The 22,822-nt window shown below is 37.2% G+C and overlaps 1 protein-coding gene across 1 annotated transcript; it reads left to right on the forward strand.

Moving 5' to 3' along the window:
• Positions 1-663: 663 nt before the first annotated feature.
• On the forward strand, positions 664-18,296 carry LOC105561731 (unconventional myosin-IXa). Its single transcript, XM_012011969.1, has 17 exons — positions 664-769; positions 7,813-8,169; positions 8,501-8,787; positions 10,586-10,757; positions 10,828-11,000; positions 11,247-11,406; positions 11,669-11,785; positions 11,987-12,222; positions 12,738-12,927; positions 13,211-13,488; positions 13,838-14,027; positions 14,230-14,401; positions 14,741-14,952; positions 15,150-15,412; positions 15,593-15,868; positions 16,190-16,289; positions 16,838-18,296. Exons 1-17 carry the CDS (start codon positions 679-681, stop codon positions 16,993-16,995), a joined length of 3,432 nt encoding a protein of 1,143 aa, XP_011867359.1. The 5' UTR covers positions 664-678; the 3' UTR covers positions 16,996-18,296.
• The last annotated feature ends 4,526 nt before the right edge of the window (positions 18,297-22,822 follow it).

The raw sequence follows: 22,822 nt of genomic DNA on the forward strand, positions 1-22,822 counted from the left end.
CTCTCTCACTCTCTCACATACACACCTCCCTCCATCTCCGTTCGGCAGATATCCTGAACGTGCCCGTGGTGCCTTCCACCTAACTACCTGTGGACTAGGTAAGCTGCGCAGCGCCTACCCGTTGGAGTTACGGCGAAGGCGCTTTAGGAGAAATAAGGCCCAGAAGGTGGGTCTCAGGCAACAATGACGCCCAGTTGAACGCGACGGCTCGGCACTCTTCGTGTGTCGAAAAGTGCACAGTGCTGTTTAACCAAGTTTACGTCCTTGAAAAATGGTGCCTGTATCACTGCGTTAATCCGGACTGACCGATTGACTCTACTCGTGGATCCGTTATCGCGTTAGCTCCGATTATCGCGATATTCTCCAGTGCTGGGAGTTTAATCTGCAACGCATTTATTCGACATTTCTCAAGCGCCTCGAGCTTTGGTGTACAAACCCTTGGGTCGAAACATTGTTTCGCAGTGCGATGTGATGTAAATCTGAGTGTTATCTTAAACCGAAAAATTTCCGGTGGAAGATGTGCGAGTGCGGTGACGAATGCTCCGAGGACACGAAGACGCGGGAAGTCCGAGATGTCCTATCTCGTTAGACCCGCAAAAGCGTTAGATTAGATAGAAAATCTAGAGGGAAATCTTACCGAGGAAAATCCTGGACGAGATTAAGACCCGAATACCTGAAATGGCTACCCTCGGTCTCTCCAAAGTCTTCATATTGGACAAGTATTTTACCGAGCTGCAGAAGTTCTGGGAGACCGAGAAGAAGCTGCAAGGTACAAAGTTGCGAATGCTGTGACAGCATCCTCCAGTTGACTTTTACAATGCATACCATTTTTCCCGAACGCTCTTCTTACTTGAACTTTTGATCCTCAAATTATTAATTTGTTTTATTTGTAAAATTTATCTTCTTATCGGATTGCAACGTTGCACTTTTCACACTTTCACACGATTGTGTTCTAAAATTTATATAATGTTTACGCTTTTATATACATTATTAATTTATACAATACATTATAATTTATATGCATTTATATCGCTATATTGTGTCTCTATTTTGAAATTTATGACTTTTACGCATTGCGAAGTATTCAATCGTCTGTCAGGCGATTTAAAAATTTTAGATTTGCAAATCCCATACTCTAGTTTGAAATCTTTACTCCAGTAATGCGCGCGTACTTGATTTCTATCTTCAGCAATTTCTAAATTTATCAAATCTTAAATCTTTGAATTAGCACTTGTAATTTTCGAGTTCAATCCCGTAATTATTAGTTTCTTGAAATATTGGATAGTATTCTTGAGAAAAGTATTGCTTATTATGTATAATAATATTTAAGTTTTATGTGCATGCAAGTGCATATAAATAATAAGCATAAATAAGTATATAAAAGACCTGATGTAAAACTGGAAAAGCTTTCTCCCGGAAACTGGAAATATTTTAATTCGTCGACTTCCACGGTAATTAAAGTTCCAATTTTTCCATTTTGTGAATTGTAACACTCCCGCTAAATTGACACATTTTTTTATTTAGCAACAAAGTTTTATGGGATAAACCGTTAGATTTTAACTACGTACGCAGTAGGCTCCACAGCACTTAATACGGCCCTGCCATGCTGAAAATGAAGAGTTGCGGTGGTCATTATAAAAGTTGCCTACGCTTTACAGTTAAAGTAATACAATTTCTTCATATCTTCGCGGCTGTTTCTCCTTGATTACCTTCCAGCATTCTTAACTGTATCCAGAGATTAAAATCTCCCATAAAAAATTTACGCAATGCCCGGAATCAGAATTGTGTATAATATCGTGCACATTAAGCTAAACGATTTGTACATCGCCGCTATATACTTTTTAATTTACTTCTGATTTATTGTGACCAATAAAATGTTTAAATATCTATTGTTTTAATTTAAAATCCAATATAATAGTTTTACTAGACTGAGCTTAATAAACTAAATAGCTTAATAAAACTAAATAAAGTTCTTGTCGTATGAATCATTTTAAATAAAGTTTTGAATATTATATATTTAATTTTATTATTCGAATGAATATAAAGTATGTAAAAATATAATATATAATTTAAATATTAATTTTAAAAGTTTTTCATATCTAATTTTATTTATAACATGTGAATCATTTATTAATCTGCAATTAAAGATGTTCTTTTTTTCAAACATCTTGTGTAATAGTTTTATTACTATAGTATTATTATATACAGTTATATTATTGTTATATTTTATTAAATAATTTCTTAGTGTATTTCATTTCTATCCTTTGGGAAACCTTTTCCAAGTCTGAATGGTATGTTCTTTTTATTGCTCCGTGAATGTTTGGTCAATGACGATGTCTCTATTGCAAAAGCATTTGCTAAGTTTTTAGGCTGTGACAGTGTATTAAATACGTTAGGGAAAGTTTTGAAAAAATGGACAGAGCCACAAGATCACAAGATCTAACTTTTTTACTCGATTGTTTCCCAACTCGGAAGCGTCATTATTCTGCAGTCTAAGACGTCCTTACAGCTATTGTTTCATTATAGCGCGTCCTTCACAATTACGGGCTTCTTGAGTAATTAGGTGGAAGGGAGTGAGTAGATGAGATATAATTAAAATACCTTCTACTTCTTTGTCATTATTAACTTCTTCGAGTAAGAAAAATTGTATAAAACTGATAAATAATTTAACTGTATACACTGTGTATAAAACGGTTACACTTATTAATATCGTCTCGCATTTTTGTTCAGATAAATTTATGTGAATTAACAAAATCATTTTATTCACTTATTTTTTTAATTAAAAAATTTAAAAACCATTAATTCTTTTGCGAATTATTATGTCTGTGAATAAATGCGCGAACGTTATAAAGTGAAAAAAAAAGAACAAGTACTTTTTGTCGGCAATAACGAAGAAAAGATCTTTCCTTACTGGGATTTATACAGGGCAATGGCCTAAACTGGTGCATCCAGCTGCAACTGCTCCCATGTGTTGCAAGCGCACGTGTGCGTGAAAAGTGCACGAAAGTGACAAGCACTCGGATAGATCAAAACGTGTTGCATATAAGCATTTCTGAGTATTTATTAAGGACTTTATTAAGGAATCAAAGTAACACGGATGCAGTAATTAACTAACAGATTCACTTCTAATGTTCTTTTTTAACGTGTCTGTAAAATTTGTATCGTAAAATACATTACAGCAAAGGGAAAATTTTAAATCCACCAGGCACGTTGTAACTTAAATAAAGATCACTTTTTGCCAGTCGACTTAAAATTGTCCCTTTGTTTAATTACCACTGGCGACAATAAGCTTTAATCAATTTTGTAAAATATGTTATACAATGAGTATATTAGAAAATTCTTTATAGAATGTTTTAAAGTGAAAAATCCCACAGATCTTGTTGCATATAAATAATTTACATACGTGAAAATCGAATATATACACAAGACACTAATGAAATATTTATTACTCGATAGAATCTATCAGTAAAGAGATTAAATGTACGAATCAGATACACCCTGCGTACGTAAGTACAATTTATGTATATCCCAGATAGGACTTGTTGTTTTGATAATGCTCAAGATCGTTACGTTTATTGCCACTTCGTGGAGTTGCATTTGCAAAGTTCCGCGGCGAATTGGCATCGTGGGAAATTACCATTTTATCGAGACTCGACACATGGATTTGACAGTCGCTTATTTATTCCGCATATCCTATAACATCCTTTCATTCTGTGGAAACGCTATTTTGAAAACCTTTTGTACTTTCCAATAATCTTCGCTCGTCCCCCACAATGCTTGAGACTGTAATTTATATTGATGCGCTTTGGTGCAGCCAAACTGGGTCCTTGCAAAAATAATCCTAAATGATTACTGTATTGTAAATTACCAATATATATGTATTTTTTATTTAATTTATATTTGACCCGCAACATAATATCACAAATGGTAGATAAAATGTAAAAACTATTTAAAAATTTGTTCCGTATGAAACAATCTTTAATGTGCTGGGAAAAACAGGCCAGATGAAATAACATAGATTTTCATATTTAATTCAATTAAAACTTCACAGTGAAAATAACAGCGAATTATTGCGTGAATTTTCTGGAAAAAATGTCCATCGGGCCAATTTGTAAATGGATCACGCGTTAAGATAAGCCTCCGCGTCTAATTACGAATTAAGTTTCGACATACGTGCGGGCGTCGCCATTAATTTCACCGCGATTCGGTAATCTGCGCGTACAAGAGAGGAATGCAGAATACCTGCCGCGATTAATTCACCCCTTTCGTTATCTCTTTGCCTGTGCCAAAGTATAACTGTGTACTTAAGGTAATACTTGCTTCATTTTATCCTCTTTTTATCCCGTCCCTATTCCTTTATATTTCCAAGCCCTTATTTTCCAGTTTTTTTTTAAAGCTACTTTTGTACTTTGGAATCCGGACCAGATTCCAAACGGTGCATTACCGTATGGTTATCTATGCGCCTGTTATTTTTATCTCATAAATCTTCATAGCCATAAAGTTCTTTTATCCAATTTATTTATGAATTTCATCTAATTTTAGTTATTTACTATTATACATCATTTAAGTTTGCGTACACAATTTATATTAAAAGAATAATGTTTCTATGAAAAAGATTATAAAAATTTAAATTAATGTCTCCACGAAGAGAAATACTGTTTTCTATTATTTACAAAAAAAAAGATATTAAAATTTAAAAATTCTATAATATTTCTAATAATTCTATAATACATTTTTAAATAAAAATTGACATTCCCTCCCCTCTCTCTCTCTCTCTCTCTCTCTCTCTCTCTCTCCTCTTCCTCTATCCCTCCCTTCCTTCCTTCCTCCCTCTCTGTCTTTGTATATATGTTTCAAATTTATAAATCTTGAGATTATACATAAAACTAAATATTGAATTCTTGAAATGATAAAACAGAAATTAATTCCTAGATTTAATTTCGTGTTTATGTGTGTGTTCAAATAATACACGTGCGTCAAAATTAATAATAAAATTTGTCGCTATCAAACGTGCAGGGAAATTATATAATAATATCAAAATAATTTATATAGATTATGGATATTACAATACACGTGAATAATTACAATGGTAATTTATATCATAAACATATAACATGCGTCATTTATATATAAACGTAACATAATCTTGATAATAATAATAGTCTGTTTTCTGAAACACGAATACAGAAATCGAATTCGGCAATTGAAAGGCTCGTAGATTCAATCCAAGGAAGTAAATTCGAAGGGAATCACGACTCCGTAGAGACAGAGAAAGAAAGATAAATTAATATCGGAGGAAGGTCAGCAATGAGTCCATGAAACATTAGTTGAAAGAGTTAGGGCGAACCGAGTGTAGGCGGTGCCGTGAAAAAGATACGACTAAAAAGAACCTGTTTTCTTCACGAAGGAGCGTTCAGCTTCCGAAGGTACCTGCGCAGTTTAATCCCCGCGGAGTAGGACCTGTCTGGTTACAAGGTGCCTGGAAAGTCAGGAAAATTAAGTTTTTGTTGTTCTTATTCCGTTCCTGTCATTGTTTACCATTATTCGTTGCTATTATTATTTATAGTGGCGATACACGCGCGTGTGCGCGCGTGCCTAAAAAAAGATTTCATTCTTTAGAGATATTTTAAAACATATTTCATCGAAACGATGAAAACTTTTAGCTCCCATAACCGTGTTTATCGTTTGCTTTCCTATAAAAACAATTTATCGTGCCACTGGCTAGTTTTTCCAACTATCGATACATATAGCACGAGGCTCTTTGTTTATTATAATTTATGATAGCGTGTATTCTCGTGGCCATAATGGCTGCCTGTGAATCAATGCGTATGGTTGTTCCACGTGGCTCAACATCGATGAGCACTATTGTAATCCACAAAGGCTTCGGATACTGAAATGATCTCGCATTGAATCGACTCTCTCGCAAGAACAGAGCATAAATAAAGCGGCGCACGCGTTAAACAACTTACTTCGCGGTTCCAGAAAACCGGTTATGTAACTAATCTCGTATCCGGAAGTTGGAACAACGAGACCAGTTCCCGGTGCGAACCGAGCACCGGGTATCCCGTGTCATCCGGTTGAAAGAACTTAGTATCTGTCCAAAGAAAGGAGGAAAACGCGTCCTAATAGAACACTCCGATCCAAGAAACACTTTCGATCGCACTTGGAATCAATCATCAAGTAGAATCGTCGATCGTCAAATAGAAGATCGCTGTTAAAGTGAAAATACGATTTCAGATCATCGATTTCGCGGCAGCTTGGCTGACCCGCTGATCTGTATTGTCTATAACATCGGTTCTATGCGGAGCAATCAATTAATTAATTTACGTTTGTGACGTGAAAGGTCGATTAATTTTTACCGGAAACGTTTTTAAGTATCGATATTGTAAATCGTTTAAGATAGATTTTAATTAGAATAAAACAAAATTTAAAGAAGCTGAGAATAGACGTGACTTGATGAATTAACAACTCCAATTAGTTTTATCGTAGACTGAAAGAAGGCAGGATCTGTGTTAAAGCATAAATCCTCTGTCACGTTACAGATAAAACGTAATTATAAACTATCAGATTATAACTAGTCATTTTATATGATAATTAATTGATAAGTAATGAATACGATTTTTCTAACTAAATTATTAATAGACGTAAATTACTGCCATTGTTATTACAGCGTCTACCATTGTACACAAAATTAGAAATACATTTGTGTATATTATATTTCCGTATTCACGTAACAATAAGTTTCTAGATTCATTAACTGCACCATTACCCTTGTAGAGGTTGGTGGAACTAGTTCATGGCTTTATAAATAATTCCATTTCACTGTTCATGGCTTTATAAATTATTCCACTTCCCTGTTCATGGTTTTATACATTATTCCATTTTCCTACAACGTAGGCGATTGAAAATGAGAGATCGAGGACATTTTTCCATATATTTTACAATCTCTGTTTTTGTGTAAGAATGAATTAAAAAAAATTTATTTAAATTGCCTACATACATAATTAATTTGCGCGTGCTTGATTTATTTCGAATAAAAACTTCCATCTTTCCAAGAAGTTGAGGTATCCTCGACAAAAGTTCTTGTCGAGACAATACCTTGGCGAGGTCGTATTCAACGACCATAACACGCCGGTCAGTCGCATGGTACGTGACTACACAATCGACTGCAACAGCGCTCGGCCTCTCTTAGGCGACGGAGAGAAATCTCGGAGTCCATCGAGAGCGCAGCCTCCTCCATTTCAACTTATCCGCTATTGTATCTTAGATTAACGGTACCCGAAGAACTCTGGACGACTTGAGAGAACGCGCACACGCGTGACGGATAAGAACGATAATAAGAAATAAACGTTGCGAACGAGAACATTGAAACGAGATCAAAAAGATATATTACCAGAGTATATAGGTATCTTGTTATTTTCCCATATCTGATTACGTAATTCTCGGAAAATTCTTCCCTTTATCACTAACTCAGAAAGTTTTCTAAAATATATTATTAAACAAGAAACTCAAGTGAGTAGAAGTAAGTTGCAATTAAGTGAGTTTCACTAAATTACAACACTTCCAAATTAATATAAATTATCAGAGGAAAACCATCAATCACGATTCTAGCAACTGTGAAGCTCTTAGATATCTCAAATGCAAAGCATATCGTTGTAATAAACTTTTATTTTTAGAATTGTAGATCGCGTTCGAATTATTAAGAGAGGGGGGGGGAGGGGGGAGGAGCAGCAATACCATAAAGAACCATCGCATTCAGCTGCATTGGTATCGTCGCGCCTGAAAGAAGTTTTCTGTTTGGTTTTCTCGAAGATGCTTCCTCGTCGAACGAAGCGGTGCACCTACAGCAGCGTCTGCGGAGCCTCAGCACGGAACTGGTGACCCTGAGGAACCGGCTGCACGTAAGCCAACCGGCGAACGCGTCAGGGCCGACGGGCGGCACCACCGGACCCCTATCGAAGAGCCCGGAAAAAGGTGGCGGACCCGCGTCGCCCGCACCCGCAGTACCCCCGAGGACCACCCTGCCGCCCGGCGGCACAATACCTCATGGAATCGGCCATCCCGCTGGTCACACATTGACAGCTTCTGTGATTGTTCATCCGCATGTCAATCATGCTGGTGCGAACACGCTTAACCATAACTCAACCGCAACAAATAATTTAATATCTGGTTAGTGCACAGACCTCTGTTCCACACCGTAACCCGGTATTAGGGTTTTATGGACAACGATCCGTTATAGATCCCTATTGTATGAACATTTTCATTAGTTAATAGAATCCCGTCGTAATTTGACGATAACAAATAGTCCCCGTCGCTTAACTGTAACGCTCCAAAATGTGCTTATTATTCTGCCGCGTTGAAAGGGTCCGTTAGCTCAAATCAGCAAACGAATTTTATAGTAAATAAATGAAAATACTGTACTACAATTAATAGCTCTTCATTGTGTTATTGTAGTAATTAGTAGAAAATTGACATGTCCCGAATTTTCCGACGTGCTCAGACCTAGAGCCTTCGAAGCGTCACAACGGAGTGCCTGACGATGGAATAGTATCCTGCGTGACGGCGTTAGGGTGCCTTCGGTCGCCGCCGATCTCCAGCATCATCGCCGACGTGAAAAACGCCAAAAGTAATCAAAGCCAGCATCGATGTCTCTCGAAAGCCACTGCGTCTTCGCCCGGCCCTGCGACTTCCACGGCCTTCGATGACCTCATTCATCTACCTTGTCCTCTTACAGAAGATGCGGTACTTAAATGTCTTCAAGCCCGCTTCTGCGTCAATCAGTATCACGTAAGATCAATGCTTTCGCTAAAACTAGATAGGTGTAGATCGATAGCTCAAAATTTGTAAGGTTTTCGAAAACTACGGAAGTTAAGAAATAAGATACACGTTAAATAGATTGTTACGTTAAAAATAAGTTGTACTCGTACTTTGTTGTATGTCGGTTGTATTGACTATCTTTGGATAAAATAAGTTTACTTATTGCTAGACAAATACAAGATTAAAGGAAATTTGCGCAAAAAGTAAAAATCGGCTTCTGCACACGCGTTACAGCCAAGTTTGTAATTTATATAACTTTACAAATTACATAGTTTGATGACATAAAAGTTACATTCAATGCAGAAATTCGAGTATAACGCGAACGCGGTACACGGCCAGGAGTAATAGAGGATTTTCCTATTCCTCAATTTTGGAATCTAAATGTTTAATGGTTCACTTTCAAAAATCGATCGTGCGCGAATCACGTATGTACGCACGTGTGCGCGTGTGCACACACGGACTGCGTGATTGTGCCAGAGTGGAATGCAAAGAGGCGGTCTCGAATCATATTCGTAAGTACCGGGAGCGTTGCGTCGGTGTTGGTGCTCGCAATAACGCAACACACTGGCCCGGCCGGTGCACCGCCATTAAGAATTCACCCTGTCTCCCGACTGGTTCGTGCATGCCACCCCGCCGCAAGAAACCCACGCACAGGTGGCACGCACGCTCGCATTCCGATGATGCGATCGGTCAGACCGGCTTTAATTTTCATATTTCCCCTACTAAGTTGCATGATTGATCCGACTTCTCGTCAACCACAATTTCCTGCAATCGTCGCTCACATTATTTATGAAATGTTTTCAATTTTAAGGCTTAAAGAACGCTCGCGTTAATATTTCAAGGAAGTTAAATACGTACGCGAAAGTGCAAATGTACTGACTTAGCGAAGCTCATTAATCAATGGATATAAACTTTACGTACTATTTATTCATTAATTTATTAATTGAAATTTAGTCAAGTTTAGGTACTCAGTTTCTCCAGTAAATGAACTTTCACGCGCGTGCGCGCGCGCTATACCACGATATCTCGTCTCATATATCGTTCATCGTGATGAACGATTCTTCGTACAGCAGGCCATTGACTTTTTATACGAAACGCTCGGTTTCTTTGAGACTGTTCCTCGTTTAGGCGGTTTATTGAAAAACTCTTGATTTCTCCCTAGGTTTCTCAGGCAGGAGAGGATCTTTTTTCTCGTCGATTGCGGTTAATTCGATACCTTATTCAATTGCAAAAAGCAAGTTGATTATATACTTGCGTAAATTCTTTATGTAATTTATCAAACTTGACCTTCAACATTTATATATATATATATAGAACGTAGAAAATTTCTTAATCAACATTTTCAATCAATTAAAAACTAAATACATAAATGTATCAAATTATTGGGAGAAAGTAAATTTCTTCGAGTTACAAACAATAAACTGAAAAGTGGTTGGTAAATCGATCGTTACGATTATTCATGACATATTAATCCATTACAAAATGAAAAATTAAAAAAGGAATAAGGAAAACTTTACTATTGCGGGATTCAAACGTAAAATTTTCTACGAGTTACAGCTGCTGCCTCGTGTAGTTTTTTCTACAAAGTTGTTTCTAAATCTTACTCTTCAAAAGACTAGAAATCTGGAAAGAGGTTATCGAATATCTTGTTTCTTCAAAGATGAATGCATTTTAATGCACATATTAAAAATAATAATGGTTTTAGAAAAATAAACAATAATGAATGACATAAGAGAACCATTCAAGGAAAAATGGAAATTTATTCCAGACGAATGTGGGCCCCATATTGGTTTGCGTAAATCCTTACACAGACGTTGGAAATCCGTTAACCTTAACGAGCACCAGGTCGGTACCATTGGCACCTCAGCTGAACAAGGTCGTCCAGGAGGCCGTAAGACAACAGTCGGAGACTGGGTATCCTCAGGCGATTATTCTTTCTGGTAAGACTCTTAACAAACTCCATCTCCTTTCGTTTTTCAAGAGTGAAGATTTCTGGAACTTCTTCTATAGGGACAAGCGGTTCCGGAAAAACGTACGCTTCAATGCTATTACTTAGGCAACTCTTCGACGTCGCCGGCGGCGGACCGGAAACGGACGCTTTCAAACATCTAGCGGCAGCCTTCACGGTCCTGAGATCCTTGGGCTCAGCGAAAACCGCCACAAACTCGGAGAGTTCAAGGATAGTAAGTAGTTTGCGAAATGTATGAGATAGCAGAAGGTAGAAGGAAGGAGGGAGATGAAAGAGAAATATATTAGATTATGAAAAGAAAGTTTATGGGCGTAGTAATAGTAAAATTAAAAGCCTTGCTAACAACATCTATAACAGTACCATGATACGAAGCAGCATATGTAATAATAATAGCAAGAAACGATATTATTTAGTAATAATTTGTGATATGGACCTTACAACAATTTTATTATACCTTCAGGGTCACTTCATCGAGGTTCAAGTGACTGATGGTGCTTTATATAGAACAAAAATTCACTGTTACTTCCTAGACCAGACACGAGTGATCAGACCGTTGTCAGACGAGAAGAACTATCACATATTTTATCAGATGTTAGCTGGATTGTCTCATGACGAGAGAGGTAATGTAATTAATTGCAACTTTATAAGCACATTAAAAATGGAATTGACATGCTCGTTATGTGAAAATCGTAATAGAACAAAGACCAAAAATAACAACAACGAGCACTTTGCGAACATTTCGGCAATGCTACGGCCGTCACCAGCGTAAATAATTAAAAACGCAACATTAATAGAAAAAGGACATAAATTAAGGATCTAAAATAAGAAATGATTAATAGCAATTTATTATTAAGGAATAAATTATCCTAACAATTTTCACAGTTAAATTAAACTTGGAGGGGTACAATCTCAAAAATTTGAGGTATCTTCAGCACGGCGATACGCGACAAGACGAGGCTGAGGATGCAACTCGGTTTCAAGCGTGGAAAGCTTGTTTAGGTACGTGACTAAATATTGAGAAAGATAACATAATAACATTCCAATGACGTTCAATAAATTAGCGGGCACTTGTGATACAATTAAATTAACCATGCAATGCCTCACTTCCCATCCTCTTCGTTTCTACCATCGATTCAACTTTTTGCAAAGAAGAGTTATCGGGCCTTCTTCGATATTGTATCACTTATTTTTTTTTCTCAGGCGTTTTAGGCATTCCATTCTTGGACGTTGTAAGAGTGCTAGCAGCGGTGCTCATCCTCGGGAACGTCGGTTTCACAGATGGCCCTGGTGTAGAAGTAGGAGTAATTGGCGAGAACGAATTATCCTCCGTAGCTACACTCCTGGGAGTCTCTCCGCCAGCCTTGTTACGGGGGCTCACCTCGAGGACTCACAATGCGCGCGGCCAGCTCGTTAAATCCGTCTGCGATGCCAACATGGTAGTGTATCGGACTTTCTTTATGGGATGAAACAGTGATGAGTAACGTTCCGTCTTGTTGCGAATTAACATTCGCAGTACGGGAGGGTCTTCGAACTTCAAGTCCCTTAACATGTCGCAAATTTTGACTCCTGCGATACCAAACGTTTGGATTTTTCAACTATGGAGACTCTTAATCCTTTCACGAGTAAAATAATCCTGCCGCAAAAATTATCGATCTCGTACTTTTCGGACACTAAATTCTCCGTGAATGGTAAATATTGTGATAATGTTTACCGGATAAAAACCAGATGAGATTAGATAAATATTTACCATACATTTTTACGTGTTTATTGAGGTATTATTTAGCAAAATGTCAAATAAAAATTTTTTTATGATATACATTTTCTCTGTATTACAAGTTTATTTTCGATTGGATAATAAAAGGATCAAATGTGCGAACGGACTGCTCAGCACTGTGATGAAACATTATTTTATAACAATGAAAATACATTAACAAATTATCTGTTTATACAGTCTAACATGACCAGGGATTCGCTGGCGAAGGCGCTTTATTGCCGTACTGTAGCCACGATAGTGAGACGAGCCAACAGCTTGAAAAGACTTGGTTCGACTCTCGGCACCCTTTCGTCGGACTCCAATGAATCTGTTCATAATCAAGCGGATGTTACTAGCCAACACGCCTCTACTATTGGCAGCTCAGCAGGTCTTTATTACAACAATATTACAGCTTCAATCTTACTTTCATTGTAATTCAATGATCGAGAACTAATATTGTACAATTATGCAATCTTGTTGCTGTTACTAAATAAAACGAAATAATTGTTATTAGAATTAAGCAATTAATTGGAACAGTTAATATTTGAAAGGCTTAGACTTGTTTAGATACGATAGACCGTTCTCAATACTTGGACACCGTTTTAGAATCACGGCATAAATTTCTTCCATCTTAATGCGATACAAAAGATTAAGTGCGAGATTTTTCACAGGGGGGACAGGATCCAGAAGCATGACTGCTCTGAATAACGCCGTGCGACACGCCACGGACGGCTTCATCGGCATCCTGGACATGTTCGGGTTTGAGGATCCTAAGCCGAGCCAGCTAGAGCACCTCTGCATCAATCTTTGCGCGGAGACGATGCAGCACTTCTACAACACTCACATATTCAAGAGCTCCATCGAGAGTTGCCGCGACGAAGGCATCCGGTGCGACGTCGAAGTTGACTATGTCGACAACGTGCCATGCATTGATCTCATTTCTTCCTTGGTAAGCTCTTTGTATCGAAGACAACGACCCGGCAATCGTTGCTTATTTAAACACCTCGCGTCAAGTAAATTTGTTAACTAATATATAAACAATTATTTTCTCTTTAGCTTTCCGGATAATTTTTCGATTATTGCGTTTATACGGAACGTAATTAACGTTGGTAAATCACGGCGAGAGGGAACGTCAAGTGTTGTAAAATTCTTATATTTTAATACATAAAAATATGCTGATATTGAAGTACAAAAATCGCTTCTCTTTACTTCAGCTCTTAAATTCCCCCACAATTAAAGGCGCGATTGTTTCATGCATTTATTTCATGTTAATTAAGTTTGTTTACTTTAATTTCCAGCGTACCGGATTACTAAGTATGTTAGATGTAGAAGGCTCTATACACGGGACCGCAGAAAGTTACGTTGCCAAAGTGAAGGTGCAGCACAAGCAGAATCCTCGATTGTTCGAACCAAGGACCGTCGATTGTAGATCCTTCGGTATTCAGCACTTCGCGGGAAGAGTCACCTACGACACTTCAGACTTCTTGGGTAGATAGGACTTCTCTCTTATTGCGTTTCATAATGGTTCGGGGAAATTATAAGATCTATGTAAATATTTTATTAATTATTAGAATAATATTATGGCAACGCTCAGCAATTTATACGCGATGTACCATTGACGTATGTATACAAATTTCAACGGGTAAGCTCTTCCTTGCAATCACCAATTCGATCCACTCCATTTTTAAAGACACGAACAAGGATGTTGTCCCCGATGACCTGGTGGCGGTTTTCTACAAGCACACTTGCAGTTTCGGCTTCGCTACCCACTTGTTTGGCAGTGAGTTGAAGGCACTGTACGCGAGCGATACTGTGCCGAGGGGCGTCAGCTTCCGAATATCGCCAACTTCTCACACCGATCTGTAAGTAACCAACGACTAAAATACCATAAAAATTGACGTGCATTTAGCTCCGATAAATATTAATGCTTAGACATGTCCATCGAAGAAATCCTTTCTCTCGCGTTTGACTTCACATAATTCCCTTTCTCCCGTTTTCTACAAAAATTTGGATCACTCACGTAACTAATCGAAACATCTTCATTGGTGAAAGACTTGGAACGCGCGCAAATAATTTCTGCGTGTGATAATTATTTAAGTGGCGGCCCAGCGCTCGTATCGATAATTGATCGAATCAGAAGTCGATTGTGCAATTTAAAAGAGGACACATGCAAAAAAGGGAGTAAACGTTTTTCCCCGCAGTTTAAACGGAGACGAGCCAATATCGACGTTGACACAGGACTTTCATACGAGGTTAGATAATCTCTTGAGGACCCTTGTCCACGCTAGACCGCACTTCGTCAGATGCATCCGTAGCAATAACACCGAGACGCCGATGCACCTCGACAGGGGAGTTACGATGCGCCAGATACGCTCGTTGCAGGTCCTGGAAACAGTGAACCTCATGGCGGGAGGTAAGATAGCAGAATTTTATTCCAATTATTTCAAGAAATATTGATTTACTCGCGCAATAATGAATCTTTGGTCACAAGAAATAAATCGACGTTCAGAGACACGTTCTATACAATTGCAAATGTGTAGAGCAGCTCTATTCGATTGAAATTAATTAACGATAAGAATTTGGAGCTAACATTTATGACGGCTCGTGCAGGATACCCGCACAGGATGCGATTTAAAGCCTTCAATGCAAGATACAGGCTGATCGCGCCCTTCAAACAACTGCGTCGCGCAGAGGAGCAGGCAGTCGAGGACACGAAATTGATTTTGCAAAATGCGCAGCAGCTAAAGAGCAAGTTTGGCGCCAGTACTAGTTGGGCTGTCGGCAAGCGGCATATTTTTCTCAGCGAGGGCATCAGGCAGCAGCTTGAAAACCTGCGGGCGGAAACGCGAAGAAAAGCTGCTACAGCAATACAGGCAGGCATATTTATCTCTTTCAATTTCGTTAGTTTTTCTAAAACATTTTCTTTCATGATTCAAACCGTCTATCAGATATTTCATAAAAAGAATCGTTCAAGAACTTTTATTCGATAACAAATTTAATTAGAAGGAAGAAGGGAACTCCGAAATTAAATTTGTTTAAATTTTTGCTTCCAGTCCACGTGGAGAGGGTGGCACGTACGAAAAAGATGGCCTTTGAGAAGAACAACCCTAGGAGTAACATCTGGCATTGGTCAGAAGAAACCTCAACAACCTCCTACCGGAACCAATACCGGAACCGTTCAGAGGAATGTCACTGCTGCTACAGGAACTGGCACTGGCACTCGTCCAAGACCGCAACCAATCGCTGGCACACCTCCTCCCGATCCTTCGGAGAAATGCGCCGATCAGAAGATGATCCAACAAACTTGTACACTTTTTGGATTGGACTTGGTAAGCATCTGAATAACTCATTCCTTTGCGAGACGAAAAACTTTAGAGTTTAAAGTATGAGAACAAACATATAATAAAAAAAAACAAGTGTAAGAGATTAATATGTAATTGAGGCAAGGATACAGATCGTATACATATTTTTGTGTATCCCCCCCATTTTCTGCTTCAGTTTCATATTTTTGAATCTAGACGTTGTATAAAATAATGAAGCGTTTAATACTTTAGAATTTCAGTTAAAATCGCAAATTTTGCGCAAATTTATCGCAAAATGTTGCAAGAGAAAACTTCCTAACTTAATATAATCCTTCTTTTATCATACAGGAGCGGCCGCCACCTGTCCCTCCTAGTAGATCCTATACCGTGACCGGAAACACAAAACTTGGTTACCCGCAAACCAGGATTATGAAAATGCCCTTTCCAGGTAGGAAATGTCATTTAAAATAATTTTTGGCTGGCAAAGTATTAAAACAAAAATTACATAAACGTAATAGTTTACGTGGGTGATAATTATTTATTTATAATTATATGTATATAATATATCCATATATTTTTGTTTTGTCTGTTTGTAATTGCAAAAAAATATAAAAAGAATTGAAAGGGATAACTTGCACTTTGTTTTGTTTTACAAAAAGTTGAAAAAATAAAAGATTTAAACGCAATTTTATTTTTCTGTAGAAAAAATAATGCATTATTGCTCGACTTTTCAATTATTCTTTTTGTTGTTTTCTTTATACTATAAACTGAGATCCTACAAAAAGAGAAAATATATATCAATATATGATCAAAAATAAAATAAAATTTTTTTCTTAATTTACAACTAAAGAATAGCTATGTTTATAAATATATTATTAATACTAAATCACTTCTGAGACATTTAATATTTAATATCTGAAATTATGTAACTAATAATGACGTAATAATAGTTCAACGAATGTTTTTCTATGTAATAATTTATTGAATAATTTTCAGAAGAGGGCGAGAATAAAGCAGTCCTGGTGAAAGGAGAGACAGTTTTAGTCGTAGGTGCGTCACCCCATCGAGGCCATCTTGTTGTAGAGCACAATAGTACTAGTTTACATGTGCCGTATCAATTTATGGAATTGAAACCTTGTAATATTAATGTTTAATGATTCTCACGATACTATTTATTTGACTCCACTTTTAAAGACTTGAGAAACGACTATTTATAATATTAATTTCAATCGCGCAAAATTTCGGGAAATCAATATATTCGAGTTTTCTTCATAAACGTATTTGTGTTAAAATAATCGCAAAAGTAAAAATTATAATTTGACGCCTCTAATACAAATGAACCTCTTATATTATTCTAAATTGATTAAACCTCTATAAACTAATCTAATTTTAGAGCAAAACGTGCAGATAGTAGACATGTATAATTTATATACGTATCAATCAACTTACTCCTAAATTAAAAGAGCTTAAAAGATGAAGCTTTTTTCAAAACTAAATATTTCATTTAAAAAGTGTTATTTTACCTCATTACTAATCAAGAACCACAAAAATGATGATTTTTCGCAAATGGGTTCATCAGCCTTTCTTAGAAAGAATCAATTTGGCCATAGAGGATCTTTATATCTTTTAAGAGCTCGTCGATTGTACTCTTTCCATGCGAGTTTGCCTGATCTCGATCATCGCTGTCGTCTCCCGTCTGCCAATTAATTGCCATAAGATCATCTCAGAGTACGCCGGCAAAAGTTAGGGTAGGTGATTAGTATTAAGAGAGAGCCGGCGGCATCACTCGCGGTGGAGTCAGCTCTAAAGGACAGTGAACTTCGTCCTCTAATTAATTACACCTCCTGTTAAACGAGCTTAACGCGGAAGTCACAGCGGCCGTGCTTATCGCTCATTTCAGACACGGCATACTGACTTACCCTAAGCTGTTCGTCTTCCATGTAGATAAGATTCTCGCGAAGAAGTCTAAGGTGCCTGATAAGAAAAGTGTAAGCCAAAAATGCAAGAATAATAAGTTAAAGTCAAACGAAATAATACATGTTTTCGAGTTGATTATGATTTACATCGAAAATTGTGTGCAAGATTGACAGAGGATCGGCCTAATTGGACGTTAAGTTAACACTGTTTAATAAATTATTGTATATTTATTAAAATTACAATTGCAAATCCAATTCTTTTAATAAATTGGCAGCTAATTTGCAGTATCATATATATATTTGTATGTTACTAATATATATTCGCATGTTATTAACAATATTCCAAATGGTTAATAAATATATTTAATTTCTCTTTTATATTTTGTTAAAAATTTTATTTAAAATAACCAAAATATGTATGGCTTGCAGCTATTTTTATCAAGTACTGTACAGCCTTATATGTAGAAGTATTTTCGAAAATAATGAATATGTATACTTGCAGCAGGTTACGGATTATTCAGGTAACTTGTATAAATATATAGAATATGGACATTTTTCCCCTTTCCTTCCCCTCTCTCTCTCTCTCTCTCTCTCTCTCTCTCCCCCTTCCTCCCTTCCTCCCTTCTCTCCCTCTTTCATACATATATTAAAAAAGAGAATATATGATTTTATTGAAATATCTCTTACCAACAGTATTTGTTTTAAATTTTTAGTAGATCAACTAGAGAACACTGCCACGATAATATATCTGTATTGTAAGATTTATGCTAGTTGAAAAATAATTATAGTTACGATATTAAATCTGGTACTGTCACCACAGAAAGATCCATTCTGTATATACACGATTCTCTTTCATTTGTTGATTCCAGGATGAACCCAGAAATCAAGGAGTTAATTACAAATTTACATCAAATATATATTGATGTAGGTCTTTCGGAAAGTGTGCGAAGCCTGTATATAAACTTCTAACTGTCGAGAATGTGGTTTCAGTACCAGAACAATATAATGCACACACATAAATATACACAATATATATATGTATATATATGTGTGTGTGTGTGAGCAATTGTATGCGTCGAAGAATATAAAAATCATGTACACGGACCTTTGAAGAAAAGGCAATTATAATGATTGTTTTCAAATTTTTTTTCAATTTTCCCATCCCTCATTTTAGCTTTTAATCTAATTAAATATGAATTAAATCCAACTAAATATGAATTACATGCTTATTTAAATATTTATAATTTTTCTACTTTTAGTGTATGCTTATATTCGATACACTGAATAAATAACGAAAAAAGTTTGACTTTAGGAGAAGAAATATAATTCGAAGTAAGGAAAGATATCGTTGGAATAAGTGTCCAATAAAATGTAACTATTTAAATACCTTTCGGGAAAATGAAATCTATAGGAAACACTTTTATCGTCGACAAAAATAAACGTTTAAATATGCAACTTTTTAAGGATTTAAGGTGCGATCACGCTAGTGAAATTTGCACGTTTACAAACGCACATGAAGGAAAACTGTGTTTCCCGTGGTGTAAAAGAATTGCACACCCAGAGAACTAGGAATTCAAGAAATTGGAAATTCTAGGATCCGGCATGTGTTTTGAGCTTACCTGGATGTTGGAATGCACTGGCTTTGATGCGCAACGCTAAACACGTACCGCGGAATTCATCTCACGAACGGAGGGAGCTTTATGGTGAGACGCGAGATAGAGAAGAAGCGTCGCGTTCCTCTTCTGTGTTCTTACGTAAACAAATCTTTAAGCTGGCCGACGCTGACGTGCGCTACGCATTTACAGAAAATGGTAAAATGTGATCTCGCAACCTGTGGCCCATGAAGCTACATTACATCTGTTAGTATCTTCAAAAATAAACGGAATAAAAATAGAAAACTACATAATTACAATATACAAAGTTACGTGAGTGTGTGAGATGCACTTTTTAAGGACACGCATGATTTCCGGGTAAGCGATGTCGCCATTGTAGAATTAAAGAAATGTTTCTTTCGTCATTTTCAGTAATTTAATGTTACACAAAATACTGTCTGTAATATAGATATAAAATTATATATTTTACGCTTCACTCAAATATCTCTTCTAATCCAGCGTAAAGTCTCATTGATTTATCGTAGATAAAGGAACACGTGTCTCATTCAAAAATATAAAAATAACAATTGTCTATTTATAAAATCATCTTGATCCTCTTTCGTTATTTGTGGAATCAATTTGACCTTATTGTAACAGTGACATACTGTTCACCCTCAAATTGGCGCTGTCAAAAAAATTCCTCTGAATAAATTCTATATCAACGGAATGCATTGTACGTCTTGGAGAAAGGGAACACGAAAATCGCGAAAGCGAGAGGAGCGAGCCCAGGAATGAGGAACGAGATCGTGTATTCTACGTCAGGGGTTCCAAGCACTGGAACGTGTACAAGGCAGATATGTATATGTGTGTGGGTGTGTGTTTCTCGCTCTGTGAAAGCTACGAAGATAACGATATTGAATCGCAATGTCTCGGACATCGTCGTTCGACCGTCGCGATCCGTTCGAATGCACCCGACTGACCCGCTTCCGGCATCGCCGGGGGAATCCCGGGAAATCCTGGCAGACGGAGGGTTGCTGCGATCGACTCTGACACCTTAGGCGTACCGTAGAACGAGAAATCAATTGGAGTCATACAGAGCGACCTCTGAGAAAATATTTTCCAACGTTCACTTTATCATACTCTGGGAGAAAAAGACAGTTAGCTACCCATTTCGGGGCCCACAATTGGTAATCGAATTATCTGGATTGCTAATCTTTTGCAAATTTTACCCCGCGTAACTAAAAATCGCAATTAGCCATTCTATCTGTATTCAAGATTTTCAAGCAATACTAATCGATTCTCTCAATTAGTTCTGCCGACATTCAGTAACGCAAAGATCATTTGCACTTAAGAGCCACTAACCGAAGTGTTAAGTTGCTTAACTACAAAAGAAACGGTCAAAATTCTTCCCAGAGTAGAATGTTACGAACAATCCAAACAATTCGATTACTAATTGTGGGCCTCTAAGTGAGTTGCTGTCTTTTTTCCCCCAGAGTATTTTTTTATATTTATTTCCCACGGTCCACCGTTTAAACCGCTAATCTGTGTCGGTCGCGGATCATACTAAAAGTATACTTTATAAGTCTATAAAATTTGCGTGCACTTCTGCCACACACGTTGTTTTAGAAAGAAACCATTCTTCCCGGTTTTGATGTAATTTAGTAATTTTCACGTAATTTGCATTTCAACGACAGCACTTTACTTCGTCTGCTACAACTATTACACAACTGCAACGGACAGCTTAAGTTGTGCTACGAGGGTAGCAGCGGCAGGTGCATCGTCTTTCGCCTTTAATAACCAATTCGTGCAGCCGTCAAGCTTTCGAACTTGCCACAAAAGCTCGATTGTTCCGTGGAACGTCGGAAGACGTAAGAACGAATTCGCGAATCTCTCGCGAGACTCCGCCAATCAAAAACTGCATAATATCGAGAATATTAAATTTCTCGCCCCATCCTCCCCGTACTCTTTTCCGTCTCCCGCTCCCGCGCTGCTGCTTCAAGTGCTTTTTTAAATATATGCCCAGAAAATATTGACGGCAGCTGAGTTTAATGTTGATTGGTCCACGTTCATAAATGAAACGTCAAAGAGAATTTGTAAAAAAGTTGTAGACTTTTAACGTTTTCTTTTAAATAATAACATATAATTAGACTTTTAAATCGTGTATACGTGAGTGCACGAGAGGAAAGATGCGAGACAACGTAGACTATTATTAAATATCTGAGCACCTGGGTTATTAAATATATAATTCTCGTCTGCGTTTTTAAATACGACTTAATTTTATTACGATCTAATAATACATCGGATATCAATTCATTATATATTTTTATATACCGAAGAGGTTAAAGAACCCATCATTTAGAATATCAGTAACAAAATTATTCCTAAAAATTCAGCATATTTTCGGTAGACAAACGTTCGTTTTAACTTTGCAGAATAAAAGATAAAGGAATTTTATTTGAATGATATTTAAACTGACCGATATGTTCATATACGTATATAAAGGTCGAATGTAAAGAGATTAATTTCTCGCGCAGCAAACAGCTGTGGCGAACGCAATAAATGTGTCGAAAGGCCGGGGCGTCCTGCAAGGCGATTGCGTCGGCATGCTGGGGGGACGATAGACGGCCGATTGAAATGCAAATGGTAGCGGTCGACGTTATTTTGGCCCCGGTCACGTGTACGTGTCGGCGAGTGCGCTTGTTTCAAATTCGATCGCGCCCTTTTCCCTGGGTGTCGCGACACGCAAACAAGCGGCGTCAACGTTACAAAAATCCCGCTATCAAGCCGCAACCAACACTGGCGTCACTGTCCGGCGTCGCCGTCGCGCCTGCAGATAAGCTCTAATTTCAATTAAAGCGCGTACGTGCGTCGCTATTTTATGCCTGCGACAATCTGCACTACGAATGTTAATGACAACAAAGATTAAAGACCTTATGCCAAAAAGTATCCGGAAAACAATTTTCCTTATATAATTATATATAGAATACGTCCACGTATGTTTCTCCTTCCCGCATAATCTCTATTCGTGTAAACAGAAAAATTACCCGAGTCGAAATTTTGGGACTATTTTCACACTTTTAAGGATAATTTACACTTACTTAGCTGATCTATATACCTACATAGGCCAGCAATAACTTACTTTGACATTATATTTTTTTACTCCTCCCTTGAATCTTTCATTCTAAAAATTTACTTTAGCCCCTACTTAAAAGGACCTACTGTAATGCTAAATTGGCAAAAGTAGAAATTTCCGATACAGTTTTAAAGTAGGAGTAAATTTTGTACATTTCGACCTCGTTTACTGCCTACTATACAGGGTGTACTAAAATCACCGGATATCCTTTTACTAACAGATCCTTTAGAAAATTTCAAGACGAAAATTCTAATACAAAAATGTCGAGGCTATAACAGTTTTTAAATAACAAGCGAGTATATTTCACCAATGATAGGCCTGAGATTTCGCGCGCTCAGGC

The sequence above is a fragment of the Vollenhovia emeryi genome, unplaced genomic scaffold, assembly GCF_000949405.1.
Source record: "Vollenhovia emeryi isolate VEMERY1.0 unplaced genomic scaffold, V.emery_V1.0 DF939202.1, whole genome shotgun sequence".
NCBI classification, from domain to species: domain Eukaryota; kingdom Metazoa; phylum Arthropoda; class Insecta; order Hymenoptera; family Formicidae; genus Vollenhovia; species Vollenhovia emeryi.

Excerpts from the sequence above, each read along its gene's own strand:
- LOC105561731 (XM_012011969.1), top strand. The coding sequence starts at position 679 with ATGGCTACCCTCGGTCTCTCCAAAGTCTTCATATTGGACAAGTATTTT. Across the intron at positions 14,953-15,149 it reads AGTGAACCTCATGGCGGGAG|GATACCCGCACAGGATGCGA; the intron begins GTAAGATAGCAG and ends CGGCTCGTGCAG. Across the intron at positions 15,413-15,592 it reads AAGCTGCTACAGCAATACAG|TCCACGTGGAGAGGGTGGCA; the intron begins GCAGGCATATTT and ends TTTTGCTTCCAG.